The 15,168-nt window shown below is 42.9% G+C and overlaps 1 protein-coding gene across 1 annotated transcript in view; it reads left to right on the top strand.

Moving 5' to 3' along the window:
- Positions 1–15,168, top strand: part of MPND (MPN domain containing) — a 36,108-nt gene that overhangs the window by 7,540 nt on the left and 13,400 nt on the right. The window contains exons 3-7 of the mRNA XM_070744505.1: positions 1,290–1,520; positions 8,271–8,430; positions 9,605–9,680; positions 10,967–11,063; positions 12,579–12,651. Coding sequence (XP_070600606.1) covers positions 1,290–1,520; positions 8,271–8,430; positions 9,605–9,680; positions 10,967–11,063; positions 12,579–12,651 — 637 coding nt within the window. The remainder of the gene's footprint in view (positions 1–1,289; positions 1,521–8,270; positions 8,431–9,604; positions 9,681–10,966; positions 11,064–12,578; positions 12,652–15,168) is intronic.

Below are 15,168 nucleotides of genomic sequence, written 5' to 3'. Positions count from 1 at the left end.
CAAGAATATTTCACAAAGTTAAATAAACTAGTGAGTAAATTCATTTTGCAACAAAAAACAACCACAAGAATAAGACTATCACAAGAATAAGACTAAATAAACACTATTTGAGTTGTATTACAGCCAGGTCACCAATTGTCCAACTTTTTTAAAAATGTCTTTTGTGTTTTGTTTGTGTTATGTGTGTTATAAATAAAGTTTATTTTTATTTTTTTTTAAAGAGTAAGACTTAATTTTTTACAGGAAGCAAAATATATAAATTTTATTTTCTCCACCGTAAAATAAAACAATATATAGTTATAAACACAACAACAATGCTTAAAATCAATTACATATAAACTTTTCTTTTCTTGTTACTCACTCAATGGAGGCTCTTATCTCTCCTCATCTAAACATTTCTATTAATTTTATACAACATTGTCAATTCTTAAAAATGTAAATAAAAATTCTTCCTCTCCATCTTACTATAAAAAGTGACACTACATCAATGCAAACAATGATAATATCTCCTTTATCTAAATTTTGATATTGTATCATATAGCTAATAAAAAATTCTCTCTATATATATACCTTTAGTAAAAGATACCATTCATAATACATATCACCTACTTCATAAAATAAAGTTCTATATGTTTAAAGTCTAAACAATGAATAAATTTTGTGTTATATCATTATATAGTGCTACCACCGTTTCTCATCTTTGCCACCTGGCTTCCAAAATTTAAATCGAATTCTCATGTTTCAATTTTTCCCTAAATTAACCAAATACTTTTTAAAAAAATAGTTTTTATTGAAATTTAAAATTTAAAAGAAAATATAGACATACAAAAAGACAAAATACAAGAAAGAAAATATAAGAGAAACTAAACAAATACAGTACATACATACACATAACAATAAATATTTACAAGAACAATATTAAATATTTACAAGAACAATATTATATCAAACACCTTCCTTATATTCCTTTGTTTTCTTGCTTTGCCAAATACAATTACTAATATATACGTATTTCTTAGTTTTCTATCCAATCATAAACTTTCCCCAAATTTTATAATAATCTGAGTTTTGTTTATCTTTAAGTTTCAAAGTCAATCTACTCATCTCTGCAAAAGATACTATCAAGCAGCGGGATTTACATGGGTTAAAGAATGGATTGAATTAGAAGATAACAGAAGTCTCATTTTTCAGTGCCGTGGTAACCTGGAACGATTGCTAAGTGAACTGTCATAAGTCGAGGACAACCTGTCTAATGCTATTCATGCTCCCAATCCTCTTGCCTGTCACAGGGGAAGAAATTTTGGGGCGACCTGCTGACCGATGGGAAGATTGCTTGGCAACAGACGGGACAGATCTTTAATTCCCCCAGCGCCTGGGCCACCTACTGTAAGAAACTGGTCAACCCTGCAAAGAAATCGGGTTGTGGTTGGGCCTCGGTCAAGTACAAGGGCCAGAAGCTGGACCAATACAAGGCCGTCTGGCTGAAGAAACACCAACCCAACGCTCCACCGGCAGAGGAGGTAAACCCTTCCGCTCTGCTTCAGAACCTTCTAACGAAATTTGGAGGGGGGGAGAGTTTCCAAGGTTTTTTCCCCAAGTTTCTAGTCCACAGGAAGGGGAAGGCTCCTGAAACATGGGGAGGTTGAAAAATGGCCCAACAGGCCAAACGGAAGTTTGTTTCTGAATGTTTGGAGTAGATCTGTTTAAATAATTGGGAGGGGTTAGTGGGACTACATTTAAGAAATGTTTCTAATACAGTATTAATATTGTTTGTTTGTTTTATCACGTATGTATTGGTGGTATACAAAGATATAATAATATTCATATGCTGTACAACAGTGTTTCCCAACCTTGGCAACTTGAAGATATTTGGACTTCAACTCCCAGAATTCCCCAGCCAGCGAATGTACATGATACTAGTAAAATAGGAAACATTAGGACAGGGGACAGAAAGCACGCTGGTGCACTTATACACGCCCTTTACTGAACTCATAGGAATTAGGAGAGGTCAACAGTGGATAGTCTAAGGGTAATATTTTGGGGGTTAGGTGATGATACTACAGAGTCAGGTAGTGAGTTTCATGCATCAACTACTCGGTTACTAAAGCCGTATTTCCTGCAGTCAGGTTTAGAGCGGTTTACTTTAAATTTGTATCTGTTGTGTGCTCGAGTATTGTTGTGGTTGAAGCTGAAGTAGTTATTGATAGGAAGGATGTTGTAGCAGATGGTTTTATGGGCTATGCTTAGGTCATGTTTAAGGCGACATAGTTCTAAGCTTTCTGAACCTAGGATTGTAAGTCTAGTTGCGTAGGGTATTCTGCTGCAAGTGGAGAAGTTTACTGCCATAATGTACATTTCTCCAATTCTTTGCTATTTCTATGGCTCAGGCAGACATGCACAGAAATAAATAGCAAACAGTGTATATCATCTGTGCTTTTCGCTGTTTGGCAAATTGCTGGGAGGCAGAGGCAGAATTTGTTCCCCTTGTTTTCCTCCCCTAAAATTAAGTCTTCGGAGAGGGGCGGCATACAAATCTAATAAATTGAATTAAATTGAATTATACTCTGAAAAATACGGTAAATTAGCAACATGGAAGAAATTACGAATGAAGACATTGAAAACAGCCCCGAGTTATTCTTGCTAGGGATTTTTAATAAGAGCTGTAAAAAAGAAATCCAGTATCTAATTATCCACATCCTGACAGCTGCAAGGATGCCTTTTGCACAGCGGCGGAAAGATGAAAAAGTCCCCAAAGAAGGTGATATGATTTTTAAAAATCACAGATTGCGTAGAAATGGATATGATGTCAAGGAGGCTAAAAAAGCAGGAGAACTCTGAATATTACAAAACATGGGAGAGATATAAGTGGTTAGAAGGGAGAAATAGTGAAGGAAATTAAACTATAGAGATAGGCCAAAGTAGTTAATGATATACAGTGGTCCCTCGATTTTCGCGGGTTCGAATTTCGCGAAACGGCTATACCACGGGTTTTCAAAAATATTAATTAAAAAATACTTTAGGGGTTTTTCCCCTAAACCACGGTTTTTCCCGCCCGATGACGTCATACATCATCGCCAAACTTTTGTCTGCCTTTAATAAATATTTTTTTAAATAAACTTTAATAAATAAACATGGTGAGTAATAATCTGAATGGTTGCTAAGGGAATGGGAAATTGCAATTTAGGGGTTTAAAGTGTTAAGGGAAGGCTTGTGATACTGTTTATAGCCAAAAATAGTGTATTTACTTCCGCATCTCTACTTCGTGGAAATTCGACTTTCGCGGGTGGTCTCGGAACGCATCCCCCACGAAAACTGAGGGAACACACTATATAATATAAGAAATGTTAGTTGTATATAGTGTATATTCGGTGTCGTCCGGGACGTGGTGGACGGAGGAGGTCGCTCTTTTTATATCGGAGGCGGAGGCTTCTGAGATTTCTGCGGCTTTGGCAGCTTTCAAAGAAGACTCTATTAAAGGCCATGGAGTCCGTATGCAGACGGCGTGACATCGTGGAGAGGCTCGTGAATTGGAAGTTCCCCTATAACTATAGAGATCTTAGGTGCTATTGACTGAAAGATTAATGAACTGGACAATGTCCTGTATTCTTAACATTTTAAAAATATTCTAGTTTAATTTTCTAATAATTAATTTTTATATCTTTTGCACTCTATGACTTAGCACTTTATAACTTAACGATTTTTAAATAATTATATGTTATTCTATTAAGATCCTGAGAATAACTTAGTGTTAATTGGTATCCTATTTTAGTGCAAGTGATTTTTTATATTGTTTTTTAATTGAATTTATATGGAATTTTAATATTTTAGCTAATTTATTAGAAGGGTTTTTTTAAAAAAACTAATGAATTATTGGGTTGGGTATGATGATATGTATGAAATGAATGATTGTTATGGGTGGGATGGGTGGGACTCTGGTACGGATGAAATAAATGGAAATGGTATGAATGATCTGATTAGCCTACCTGACACTGGAGAGGCAGGAGGGGAGGGGGCACTGATGTCTGGGGTGGGAGAGGGTCGGAATATCTCGGTCCTGCTGGGGAGAGGCAGATATGGCGGGGGTCACAGAGCTAGCCGTTCCAGGGGAACGAGAGATCGTTGCTTAATAACGATCCCTTGTTCAGGCTCTGTGAACCCAATCCTGGGTGCTGGTGATGAGTGTAATTCTGGCCCTGGGCTCAAGCTCCTGCTACTCAATGCCAGGTCGGTGGTAAATAAATCTCTCCTCATCCGGGATCTGATCCTGGATGAGGAGGCCGACCTGGCATGTGTTACTGAAACCTGGCTGGGCCCAGAGGGAGGAGTTCCTCTCTCTGAAATTTGCCCAGCCAGGTTTCAGATATGGCATCAGCCTCGACCCCAGGGAAGGGGGGGAGGAGTGGCTATTATAGCCAGGGAAAGCCTTTGCCTGCTTAGACTCGTTGCTCCAGAGATTGCGGGCTGCGAGTCCCTCCTGGTGAAATTGGACTTAGGGGTTCAGGTGGGCTTGTTTCTCACGTACCTGCTGCCCAGCTGCGTGTCACAAGCCCTGCCTGTGCTACTCGAGGAGGTAGCCGGGTTGGCGGTGGGGTTCCCCAGACTTATTGTCTTGGGGGACTTTAACCTGCCGTCGCTCGGTGAAACCTCTGGACTGGCACAGGAGTTCATGGCCACCATGACAGCCATGGACCTGACCCAAGTAGTACAGGGTCCGACTCACGAGGGGGGGCATGCACCCGACATGGTATTCCTCTCTGAGCAACTGAGTAATGGTCTGAGACTTAGGGGCTTAGAAGTGTTGCCTTTGTCATGGTCGGACCATTTTCTACTGCGGCTTGACTTCCTGGCTCCAATCCTTCCCCGCAGGGAGGCGGAACCGATTAAGCTGTTCCGCCCCAGACGCCTGATGGATCCAGAGGGCTTTCAGAAGGCGCTTGGGGTTATTCCAGATACACTCGTACACAGTTCGGCAGAGTCTCTGGCTGAGGCCTGGAACAAGGCTGCAGCGGAGGCTCTTAACCGAATTGCGCCGTTGCGACCTCTCCGTGGCACTAGATCCCGTAGAGCTCCATGGTTCAACGAGGAGCTCCGGGAGTTGAAACGCCAGAAGAGACGTCTAGAGAAGCGATGGAGGAAGAGTAAGTCCGAATCCGATCGAACACTTGTAAGAGCTTTTATTAAGACTTACAAAGTGGCGCTCAAGGCGGCAAGATGCGCGTATCATTCCGCCTTGATTGCATCAGCGGAATCCCGCCCGGCCGCTCTGTTTAGGGTGACCCGCTCCCTTCTTAATCAGGGGGGAGTTGGGGAACCCTTGCAGAGTAGTGCCGAGGATTTTAACACGTTTTTCGCTGATAAAATCGCTCGGATCCGAGCGGACCTCGACTCTAATTGGAATACAGAGTCGACTGACAACGAGTCAGTTGAGGTGACTGGGGCACGTACTTGTCCACCTGCCTGGGAAGAGTTTGATCTGGTGACACCTGATGAAGTGGACAAGGCCATTGGAGCTGTGAGTTTCGCCACCTGTTTACTGGATCCGTGTCCCTCCTGGCTGGTTTCGGCCAGCAGGGAGGTGACACGGAGCTGGGTCAAGGAGATTGTCAATGCTTCTTTGGGGAGGGGGTCCTTCCCGGATCCCTACAAGGAGGCACTTGTGCGCCCCCTCCTCAAGAAGCCTTCCCTGGACCCAGCCATTCTCAATAACTATCGACCAGTCTCCAACCTTCCCTTCATGGGGAAGGTTGTTGAGAAGGTGGTGGCACTCCAGCTCCAGCGGTCCTTGGAAGAAGCCGATTATCTAGGTCCTCAGCAGTCAGGGTTCAGGCCCGGCTACAGCACGGAAACTGCTTTGGTCACGCTGATGGATGATCTCTGGCGGGCCCGGGACAGGGGTTTATCCTCTGTCCTGGTGCTTCTTGACCTCTCAGCGGCTTTCGATACCATCGACCATGGTATCCTTCTGCGCCGGCTGGAGGGGTTGGGAGTGGGAGGCACTGTCCTTCAGTGGTTTTCCTCCTACCTCTCTGGTCGGTCGCAGTCGGTATTAGTGGGGGGTCAGAGGTCGATCTCTAGGTTACTTCCTTGTGGGGTGCCTCAGGGGTCGGTCCTCTCCCCCCTACTATTTAATATCTACATGAAACCGCTGGGTGAGATCATCCAAGGGCATGGGGTGAGGTATCATCAGTATGCAGATGATACCCAGCTTTACATCTCCACCCCTTGTCCAGTCAGCGAAGCAGTGGAAGTGATGTGCCGGTGCCTGGAGGATGTAGGGGTCTGGATGGGTGTCAACAGACTCAAGCTCAACCCGGATAAGACGGAGTGGCTGTGGGTTTTGCCTCCCAAGGACAACTCCATCTGTCCATCCATCACCCTGGGGGGGGAGTCACTAACCCCCTCAGAGAGGGTTCGCAACTTGGGCGTCCTCCTCGATCCACAGCTCACATTAGAGAAACATCTTTCAGCTGTGGCGAGGGGGGCGTTTGCCCAGGTTCGCCTGGTGCACCAGTTGCGGCCCTATTTGGACCGGGAGTCACTGCTCACAGTCACTCATGCCCTCATCACCTCAAGGCTCGACTACTGTAATGCTCTCTACATGGGGCTACCTTTGAAAAGTGTTCAGAAACTTCAGATCGTGCAGAATGCAGCTGCGAGAGCTATCGTGGGCTTTCCTAAATTTGCCCATGTCACACCCACACTCCGCAGTCTGTATTGGTTGCCGATCAGTTTCCGGTCACAATTCAAAGTGTTGGTTATGACCTATAAAGCCCTTCATGGCACTGGACCAGAATATCTCCGGGACCACCTTCTGCCGCACGAATCCCAGCGACCAGTTAGGTCCCACAGAGTTGGCCTTCTTCTGGTCCCGTCAACTAAACAATGTCGTTTGGCGGGGCCCAGGGGAAGAGCCTTCTCTGTGGCGGCCCCGACCCTTTGGAACCAACTCCCCCCAGATATCAGAGTTGCCCCCACCCTCCTAGCCTTTCGTAAGCTCCTTAAAACCCACCTCTGTCGTCAGGCATGGGGGAATTGACATGTTCCTTCCCCCTAGGCTTATAAAATTTATGCATGGTACGCTAGTGTGTATGATTGGTTTTAATTTGTGGTGTTTTTTAAAGTAATTTAAATATTGGATTTGTCGTACATTGTATTGCTATTGCTGTGAGCCGCCCCGAGTCTGCGGAGAGGGGCGGCATACAAATCTGATTAAACTTGAAACTTGAAACTTTCAGAATGTCTTGGAGGGTAGCGTCCTCGTCTACGAGGTATTTCTTCTGCAAGGTTAGGTTGCTCATGCCGAAGACGAGGCGATCGGCGAGGCGGCCCTCCGGGTCTTTAACCTTGCATTTTGACAGGAGGGCACGGAGTCGGGTTGCAAAATCGTTGATGGATTCCCCGTCAGCCTGCCGCATTTGTGCGAATTGGTTTCGGCTGACACGGGCCGGAGTGGTGGGCTGGAAATGGGTAGCCAGCTTCCGCCCAGGAGACAGTTTCCACGGTGTCGGGTTCGACCAGCGTGGTTGAGAGGCTGTAGATCGCGGGTCTGCAGTAGTTTAAGAAGATAGCACGCTTCCTGTCATTGGAGGTTGCTTGCTTGAAGAAATACAGTATTCTGAATTTGGACATGTAGGTCGTCCAAGTGTCTTGATTGGGGTTGAAGAAAGCCGGTGCCTGTGCCATGGAGGAGGCCATCGGGAACACGTAGGTCAGGCACCCTCGTCACCACTGTTAAATCAGGAGACTGGAGACCACGGGATAATAATCAGCTCTTATTAGCAATAACAAGTAGAAGTGCTCAGCTCAACTCTCAGTCTTCAACAGAAGACAGTGGCTTGAACCGCGGCTATTTATATTCTTTAGAAGAGCGGGAAACATTTTGACAGTTGTTTTTGGCGGCAAGTCTATTTGACTTGCCGCGTCTCAGCCAATCAGCATCCATCTTAGAAACGGTTACACAAGACATAACATATATAGTATAAGAAACGTTGGGAATAAGAATGCCAAAGAAATGTAAAAAGGTATAAATTTCCCGCAATATCTCCGGCAACAACTTCATGTGAAAATAGGGTTTTAATAACCCAATATGTCTGTCTTTGTCTTTTTGTGTTATGATCAATAAAATAATAATAATAATAATAATAATAATATTGATGATGATTATGATGAAAAATATGGTAAATTAATGCCCCACTGACTCCCACAAGAAAAATGTACTTTACCCACTTGGTTCTCTTTCCTTCCCTCCCCCCCTCCCCCCACCCTCCCAGAATCTGATCAGTGAAGGGGAGGAAGAGGATCTGGGCGATGAGGAGGAAGATGAGGCCAAAGGGATGAAGGCAGCCTTGGCTGACTCTTTGGTGGTCAAGAAGATAGACGACAAAAGCAGGAAGCTCTCAGCGAAAAGCCTGGCAGATTTGCACAGCATGGGTAAGACGGCCAGGCCTGTAAAAAGGGGCATTGGGGGGGGGGAATGGTTTGGACCGGCTGAATTTCTGAGTGTTGTACAGGGAGGGGTGCTGCTCTCCGTAGGTCAAAAAAGTCAAGATGGCGGGCACACAATGGTTTGTGGCCGCTGTTTTAGCATGTCCTGCAGAAAAAGAGAGAGAAGGAAAGAAGGAGAGAAAGAGAAGGAGAAAGGGAGGGTGGGAGGAAAAAAAGAAGGAGCCAAGGAGGAAAGAAAAAGAGGGGGTGGAGAGGAAAGAAAGAGAAAGAAAGAAAGAAAGCATAAATGGAAGGAAGGAGAAAAAGAGGGGGAAGGAGGGAGAGAAAGGAAAGGAAGGGAGGGAGGAGAAAGGAAGAAAGAAAAATTGGGAGAAGAGAGGGAGAGAGGAAGGAAGGGAGGAGAAAAGGGAAGAGAGGGAGAAACAAAAAGGGAAAAAGTAAGTTAAGTAAGGCATGGATGGAGGAAGGAAGGAGAAGGAGGGGAGGAACCGGGGAAGTAGGAGAGGAGGAGAAAAGGAAGGGGGGAATAGAGAAGGAGAAAGGAAGGAAAAGGAGAAGTACTGGAGGGAGGGAAGGAAGAAATGGAGGAGAAAAGGAAGGGAGAAGGGGAGTAAAGAAGGAAGGAAGAAAACGAAGGACAGGAGCAAGAAAGGGAAGAAGGAACAAAGGAAGTGAAAAAGGGGGGAAAGGAAAAAGAGGAATTTCCTTTGAAAAGCAATTTTCACTTGCTTTCCAAAGTGAAAATTGGCAGGCAGGACTAGCTTTACAGGGGGATATTCCTGTGTTTGAATATCCCAATTCTTCATTACTTAAGACATTTCTTTCCCAATTAGAATCACTGTTTGTCTCCCAGCCAGAAAGCTTTTAAAATTTGTTGGCCAGAGGAATTCTGGGAGTTGAAGTCCACCTGTTGTAGGGTTGCTGAACTTCAGAAACCTTAAGACAGGTGGACTTCAACTCCCAGAATTCCCCTGGTTCTACACAGACCTTTTCATTGCAAAACAAGAAGGGGAAGGGGGGACTACAGAAAAGGAGACACAACCCTTCATCAAAGAAGGACCCAGCCTGAGAATCTTACGTCCGTCTTTGCATCTGCCTGATTTTATTCTCAAGCAGTGATTGCAAGGTTATTTATTATTTTTCTCTCGTTTTCCCCCAGATCACAGCAAGAGGCTGGATTGCCAGAATCGAGTCCCTGTCCGCTATTGCAACCTGGGGAGTCGGGATTCTGTCAGGTACATTGAGCCCAAAAATAAAAATATCAAAATAAAATAAGAACAAAGAAGGATTCAGGGACCAGGAAAAGAGAGCTACCCCTTTAAAATGCATTTTCCCCCCCAAATGGTGAGAAGTTATTTCTTTATTTTTATTCTGCATTGCTGGATTCCTCTCTCTTGGCCGAAGAGTCATTCAGGGATAGAGGCTGAGCTACGGAGTGTGGAGACCTGAGTTCTAATCTCGCCTCTCATCCACAGAAGGTCATTCATTGGCTGACTCAAGGGGAGTCCCTCCCTCTCTGCCCAAGAGCCAATCAGGGTTAATGGCGGAAGGGGCTGGACTGAAGTTGAGAGACTTGGGTTCTGATCCTTCTCAGCCCAACCTGAGAAAGGAAGGAAGGAAGGAAGGAAGGAAGGAAGGAAGGAAGGAAGGAAGGAAGGAAGGAGAAAATGTACAGGGAGGAGGAAGAAAGGAAGGGAGGGAGGGAGGGAGGAAGGAGAAAATGTACAGGGAGGAGGAAGAAAGAGAGGGAGGAAGGAGAAGGAAGGAAGGAGGAAGGGAGGAAGGAAGGAAGGAAGGAGAAGGAAGGAAGGAAGGAAGGAAGGAAGGAAGAAGTAGGGAGAAAATGTATAGGGAGGAGGAAGAAAGGGAGGAAGGAAGGGAGGAAGGGGAAATGGGTGGATAGATGGAAGGTTAAATGGGAGAGGGGGATGGAAGGAAGGAAGGATAAATGGATGGATGGATAAATCAGAAGTGCAAGAAGAATGGGATGGATGGATGAAAGGAAGGAAGGAAAGATAAATGGATGGAAGGGAGGGAAGGTGGAAAGGAGAAAGAAAGGAAGGAGAAACGAAAGGAAGGAGAAAAGGGAAAAGAAAAGAAAAGAAAGGGAAGGAAAGGAAAGGAAGAAGAGAAGGGAAGGAACACTTTAAGGCTATTGATGTATCTTCTAAGTTTTGAATTTTTGGGGGGACTTGGGATGGCTTACAACACACGAAAGAAACAATATGTATATCAAAATCCAAATAATTAAAATTCAAAGTTACAACTAAAAACTGAACTTTTTAGCTTTTGATCCTTTCTTTACATACACTTCTTTATTTAAAGTATATTTAAATTTAATTTAAATTTAATATATATTTAAATAGATTTGTATTTATTTAAGGTATATGCTGCTTATCTAACGCTGCCTCCACAAAACCTAATTTTTGTCATGTGAGCCTGCTGCCATTCGTTCTCCATTTTCTTCCTTTTTTTAAGTCAATCTAATTTATGGATCTGGGCTTTTCTTGCCTGCTTTTAGGAGCCCACACACCTTGGTGGAGGTGATGTCTTTCGCGGCACTCAACAAATTTCAGCCTTTCAACGTGGCCATCTCGAGCAACGTTCTCTTACTCGTGGTAGGAAACCCTTTCTCGCCTCCGAATGCCAGTCCAGGGCTGGCTGGGATTTCAGAATTCTGGGATTTCTTGGTGACTGGTTATGACCTATAAAGCTCTTCATGGCATCGGACCAGAATAACTCCCGGACCGCCTTCTGCCGCATGAATCCCAGTGACCGGTTAAGTCCCACAGAGTTGGCCTTGTCCAGGTCACGTCGACTAAACAATGTTGTTTGGCGGGACCCAGGGGAGGAGCCTTCTCTGTGGCGGCCCCGACTCTCTGGAACCAGCTCCCCTTGGAGATTAGAATTGCCCCCACCCTCCTTGCCTTTCATAAACTTCTTAAAACCCACCTCTGCCGTCAGGCATAGTGGAATTATGACATCTCCCCCGGGCCTATGCAGTTTATGCATGGTATGTTTGTGTGTAAGTTTTTTGCTTTTTAATAAGGGTTTTTTAGTGATTTTAAATGATTAGATTTGTTATACTGTACATTGTTTTATTGTTGTTGTGAGCCGCCCCGAGTCTACGGAGAGGGGCGGCATACAAATCTAATAAATAATAATAATAATAATAATAATAATAATAATAATAATAATAATAATAATAATTTAAATTTAGCTTTACTAGATAAATGGTCAAAGCAATGGAAACTGCAGTTTAATGTTTCCAAATGTAAAATAATGCATTTGGGGAAAAGGAATCCTCAATCTGAGTATTGTATTGGCAGTTCTGTGTTAGCAAAAACTTCAGAAGAAAAGGATTTAAGGGTAGTGATTTCTGACAATCTCAAAATGGGTGCAGTCAGGCGGTAGGGAAAGCAAGTAGGATGCTTGGCTGCATAGCTAGAGGTATAACAAGCAGGAAGAGGGAGATTATGATCCCGCTATACAGAGTGCTGGTGAGACCACATTTGGAATACTGTGTTCGGTTCTGGAGACCTCACCTACAAAAAGATATTGACAAAATTGAACGGGTCCAAAGACGGGCTACAAGAATGGTGGAAGGTCTTAAGCATAAAACGTATCAGGAAAGACTTCATGAACTCAATCTGTATAGTCTGGAGGACAGAAGGAAAAGGGGGAACATGATTGAAACATTTAAATATATTAAAGGGTTAAATAAGGTCCAGGAGGGAAGTGTTTTTAATAGGAAAGTGAACACAAGAACAAGGGGGCACAACCTGAAGTTAGTTGGAGGAAAGATCAAAAGCAACGTGAGAAAATATTATTTTACTGAAAGAGTAGTAGATTCTTGGAACAAACTTCCAGCAGACGTGGTTGGTAAATCCACAGTAACTGAATTTAAACATGCCTGGGATAAACATATATCCATCCTAAGATAAAATACAGAAAATAGTATAAGGGCAGACTAGATGGACCATGGGGTCTTTTTCTGCCGTCAGACTTCTATGTTTCCATGTTTCTAAGAGAACAACTCAGCTCAGAGACTCCACAGTTCAACCCTGAGCTCCAGATAACCTCCTCTGTTGCTTGTCACGCTCACCTGTCTCCTTTCTTCACCATCTCTCTAGGATTTCCACAGTCACTTAACGAAAAGTGAAGTGGTGGGTTACTTAGCAGGCCAGTGGAACATCAACAGCCAATGTAAGTCCCGTTGGGTTAAACCAGTGTTAATTAAATTAATTCGTCTGTCCTGCTTAGCAACAGAAATTTTGGCTTCAGTTGTGGCCATAAGGCTGATGACTAGCTTGGAACCAGCAGAAAGAATATTTTTATATTCTGAATATCGCTTGACCTCCAAATTTAAAGATGCATAAAGAAATATGGAATATAAGGAAGCTCTACAAAAGCAGAATTCAAAAAATTATGAGCATTTTTATGGGCCTAGGAAGTTTAGAACTAAGACGCCTTAAACAAGATCTAAGTATTGCCCACAAGATCATATGCTGCAACGTCCTGCCTGTCGGCGACTACTTCAGCTTCAACCACAACAACACAAGAGCACACAACAGATTTAAACTTAATATTAACCACTCAAAACCTAACTGTAAAAAATACGACTTCAGTAACCGAGTTGTCGAAGCGTGGAACTTATTACCGGACTCCATAGTGTCATCCCCAAACCCCCAACACTTTACCCTTTAGATTATCTATGGTTGACCTATCCAGATTCCTAAGAGGTCAGTAAGGGGCGAGTACAAGTGCACTAGAGTGCCTTCCGTCCCCTGTCCTATTGCTCTCCTATATCTCCTATACCTTTCTTCTATCCCTATATCTCTTCTTCTATTCTTTCATTGATATGTTTTATTTCTATATCGTCTCTTCTATTCTTTCTTAGATATATTTTACTATGAGTATCTCCTCTATAACCTTCGTCATGTATTTTACTATGTGTATATAGATATATACCCATTAAAACCCTCATTGTGTATTGGACAAAATAAATAAATAAAATAAAAATAAAATTTCCTGCACACAGCATGAATGTGGAGTGGAAAAATCCTTTGAGGTGTTTCCAACTCTTTGATTTTATTTGGCACAGAGACCATCCAGATTTAATTTTTGGCTCCGATAAGGAAAAGCTGGACTTTTCCAGCAGCCACAAAAATACAACTTTATTTGTACTTGAAAGACATTTTTTGAAAGAAGGAATGAAAGAACTTTTTAAAATGACTTTTTTGGCCCATGAGTGAATAACATTAAATCCCACAACCGAACTATTGTCCCCAAAATAAATATAATAGCTTAACACAGTCGGTACAGTTTCAATTTTTCATATTTATAAGAAAAAAGCTGGACTTTTCCACCAGTCACAAAGTAAAACTTTATTTGTAGTTTAAAGAAAAGAATAAATGAATGAGTTTTTATTAGGGCCTTTGGCCGATTGGTAAATAAAATAAACCCCACAATCGGTCCATTGTCCTTGGAATAAATAAAATGACTGTGTGGTACCACAATCAGTGCAGTTACATCAGCAGTGACTGATGTCTTGTTTTAAGAGCAATATAAAAAGCCATTTTATTTATATTTGGGCTGATATCTGCAAGGCAGCGAATTACTTAAATCGTTTCTAAACCATATAAAAAGTGGTAATTTCCTTCCTGGTATCCCAACACAGAATATCATATTGTGGAGAACATATAATGATAAGTTATACAGTGTTTCCCAATCTTGCCAAGTTTAAGGTGGCTGGACTTCAAATCCCAGAATTCTTCAGCCAATATGCTTTAAGATGGATGGACTTCAAATCGCAGAATTCTTCAGCCAACATGCTTTAAGATGGATGGACTTCAAATCCCAGAATTCTTCAGCCAGTATGCTTTAAGATGGATGGACTTCAAATCGCAGAATTCTTCAGCCAACATGCTTTAAGATGGCTGGACTTCAAATCGCAGAATTCTTCAGCCAACATGCTTTAAGATGGATGGACTTCAAATCGCAGAATTCTTCAGCCAACATGCTTTAAGATGGCTGGACTTCAAATCCCAGAATTCTTCAGCCAACATGCTTTAAGATGGATGGACTTCAAATCCCAGAATTCTTCAGCCAACATGCTTTAAGATGGATGGACTTCAAATCCCAGAATTCTTCCGCCAACATGCTTTAAGATGGATGGACTTCAAATCCCAGAATTCTTCAGCCAGTATGCTTGAAGATGGCTGGACTTCAAATCCCAGAATTCTTCAGTCAGTATGCTGGCTGGGGAATTCTGGGAGTTGAAGTCCACCCATCTTTAAAGTATTGAAGGCTGAGAAACACTAATTATAATAAGCTTAGAAAGGCAACTTTTGCTTAGCGAATGTTCCAATTTACAAACTGAAAAAAGCGACTTACAACCAGTCCTCCTACTTACAACCGTACATCCCCATTGTGTCCTGTGATTAAAATTTGGACACTTGGCAACTGACATCTATATAAGCTAGTTGGGGTATCCCGGGGTCCTGTGAACCCTCCAAGCAGCTCCTGACAAGCAAGAACAGTGAAGGAATCCAGATTCATTTAACGGCCGTGCAATTTACTTAACAACTGCAGTGATTCACTTAACAACTACGGCAAAAAAAGAGGTAAAACATCTATGAGTCACTTAACAACCATCTTGCTCAGCAATGCAAATTCTGGCCCTAACTGGTTGTAAGTTGAGGACTCCAAGGTTGGCAACTT

The sequence above is a fragment of the Erythrolamprus reginae genome, chromosome 1 (assembly GCF_031021105.1).
Source record: "Erythrolamprus reginae isolate rEryReg1 chromosome 1, rEryReg1.hap1, whole genome shotgun sequence".
Classification (NCBI taxonomy): Eukaryota; Metazoa; Chordata; class Lepidosauria; order Squamata; family Dipsadidae; genus Erythrolamprus; species Erythrolamprus reginae.
This window is presented reverse-complemented; position numbering and strand designations above follow the sequence as displayed.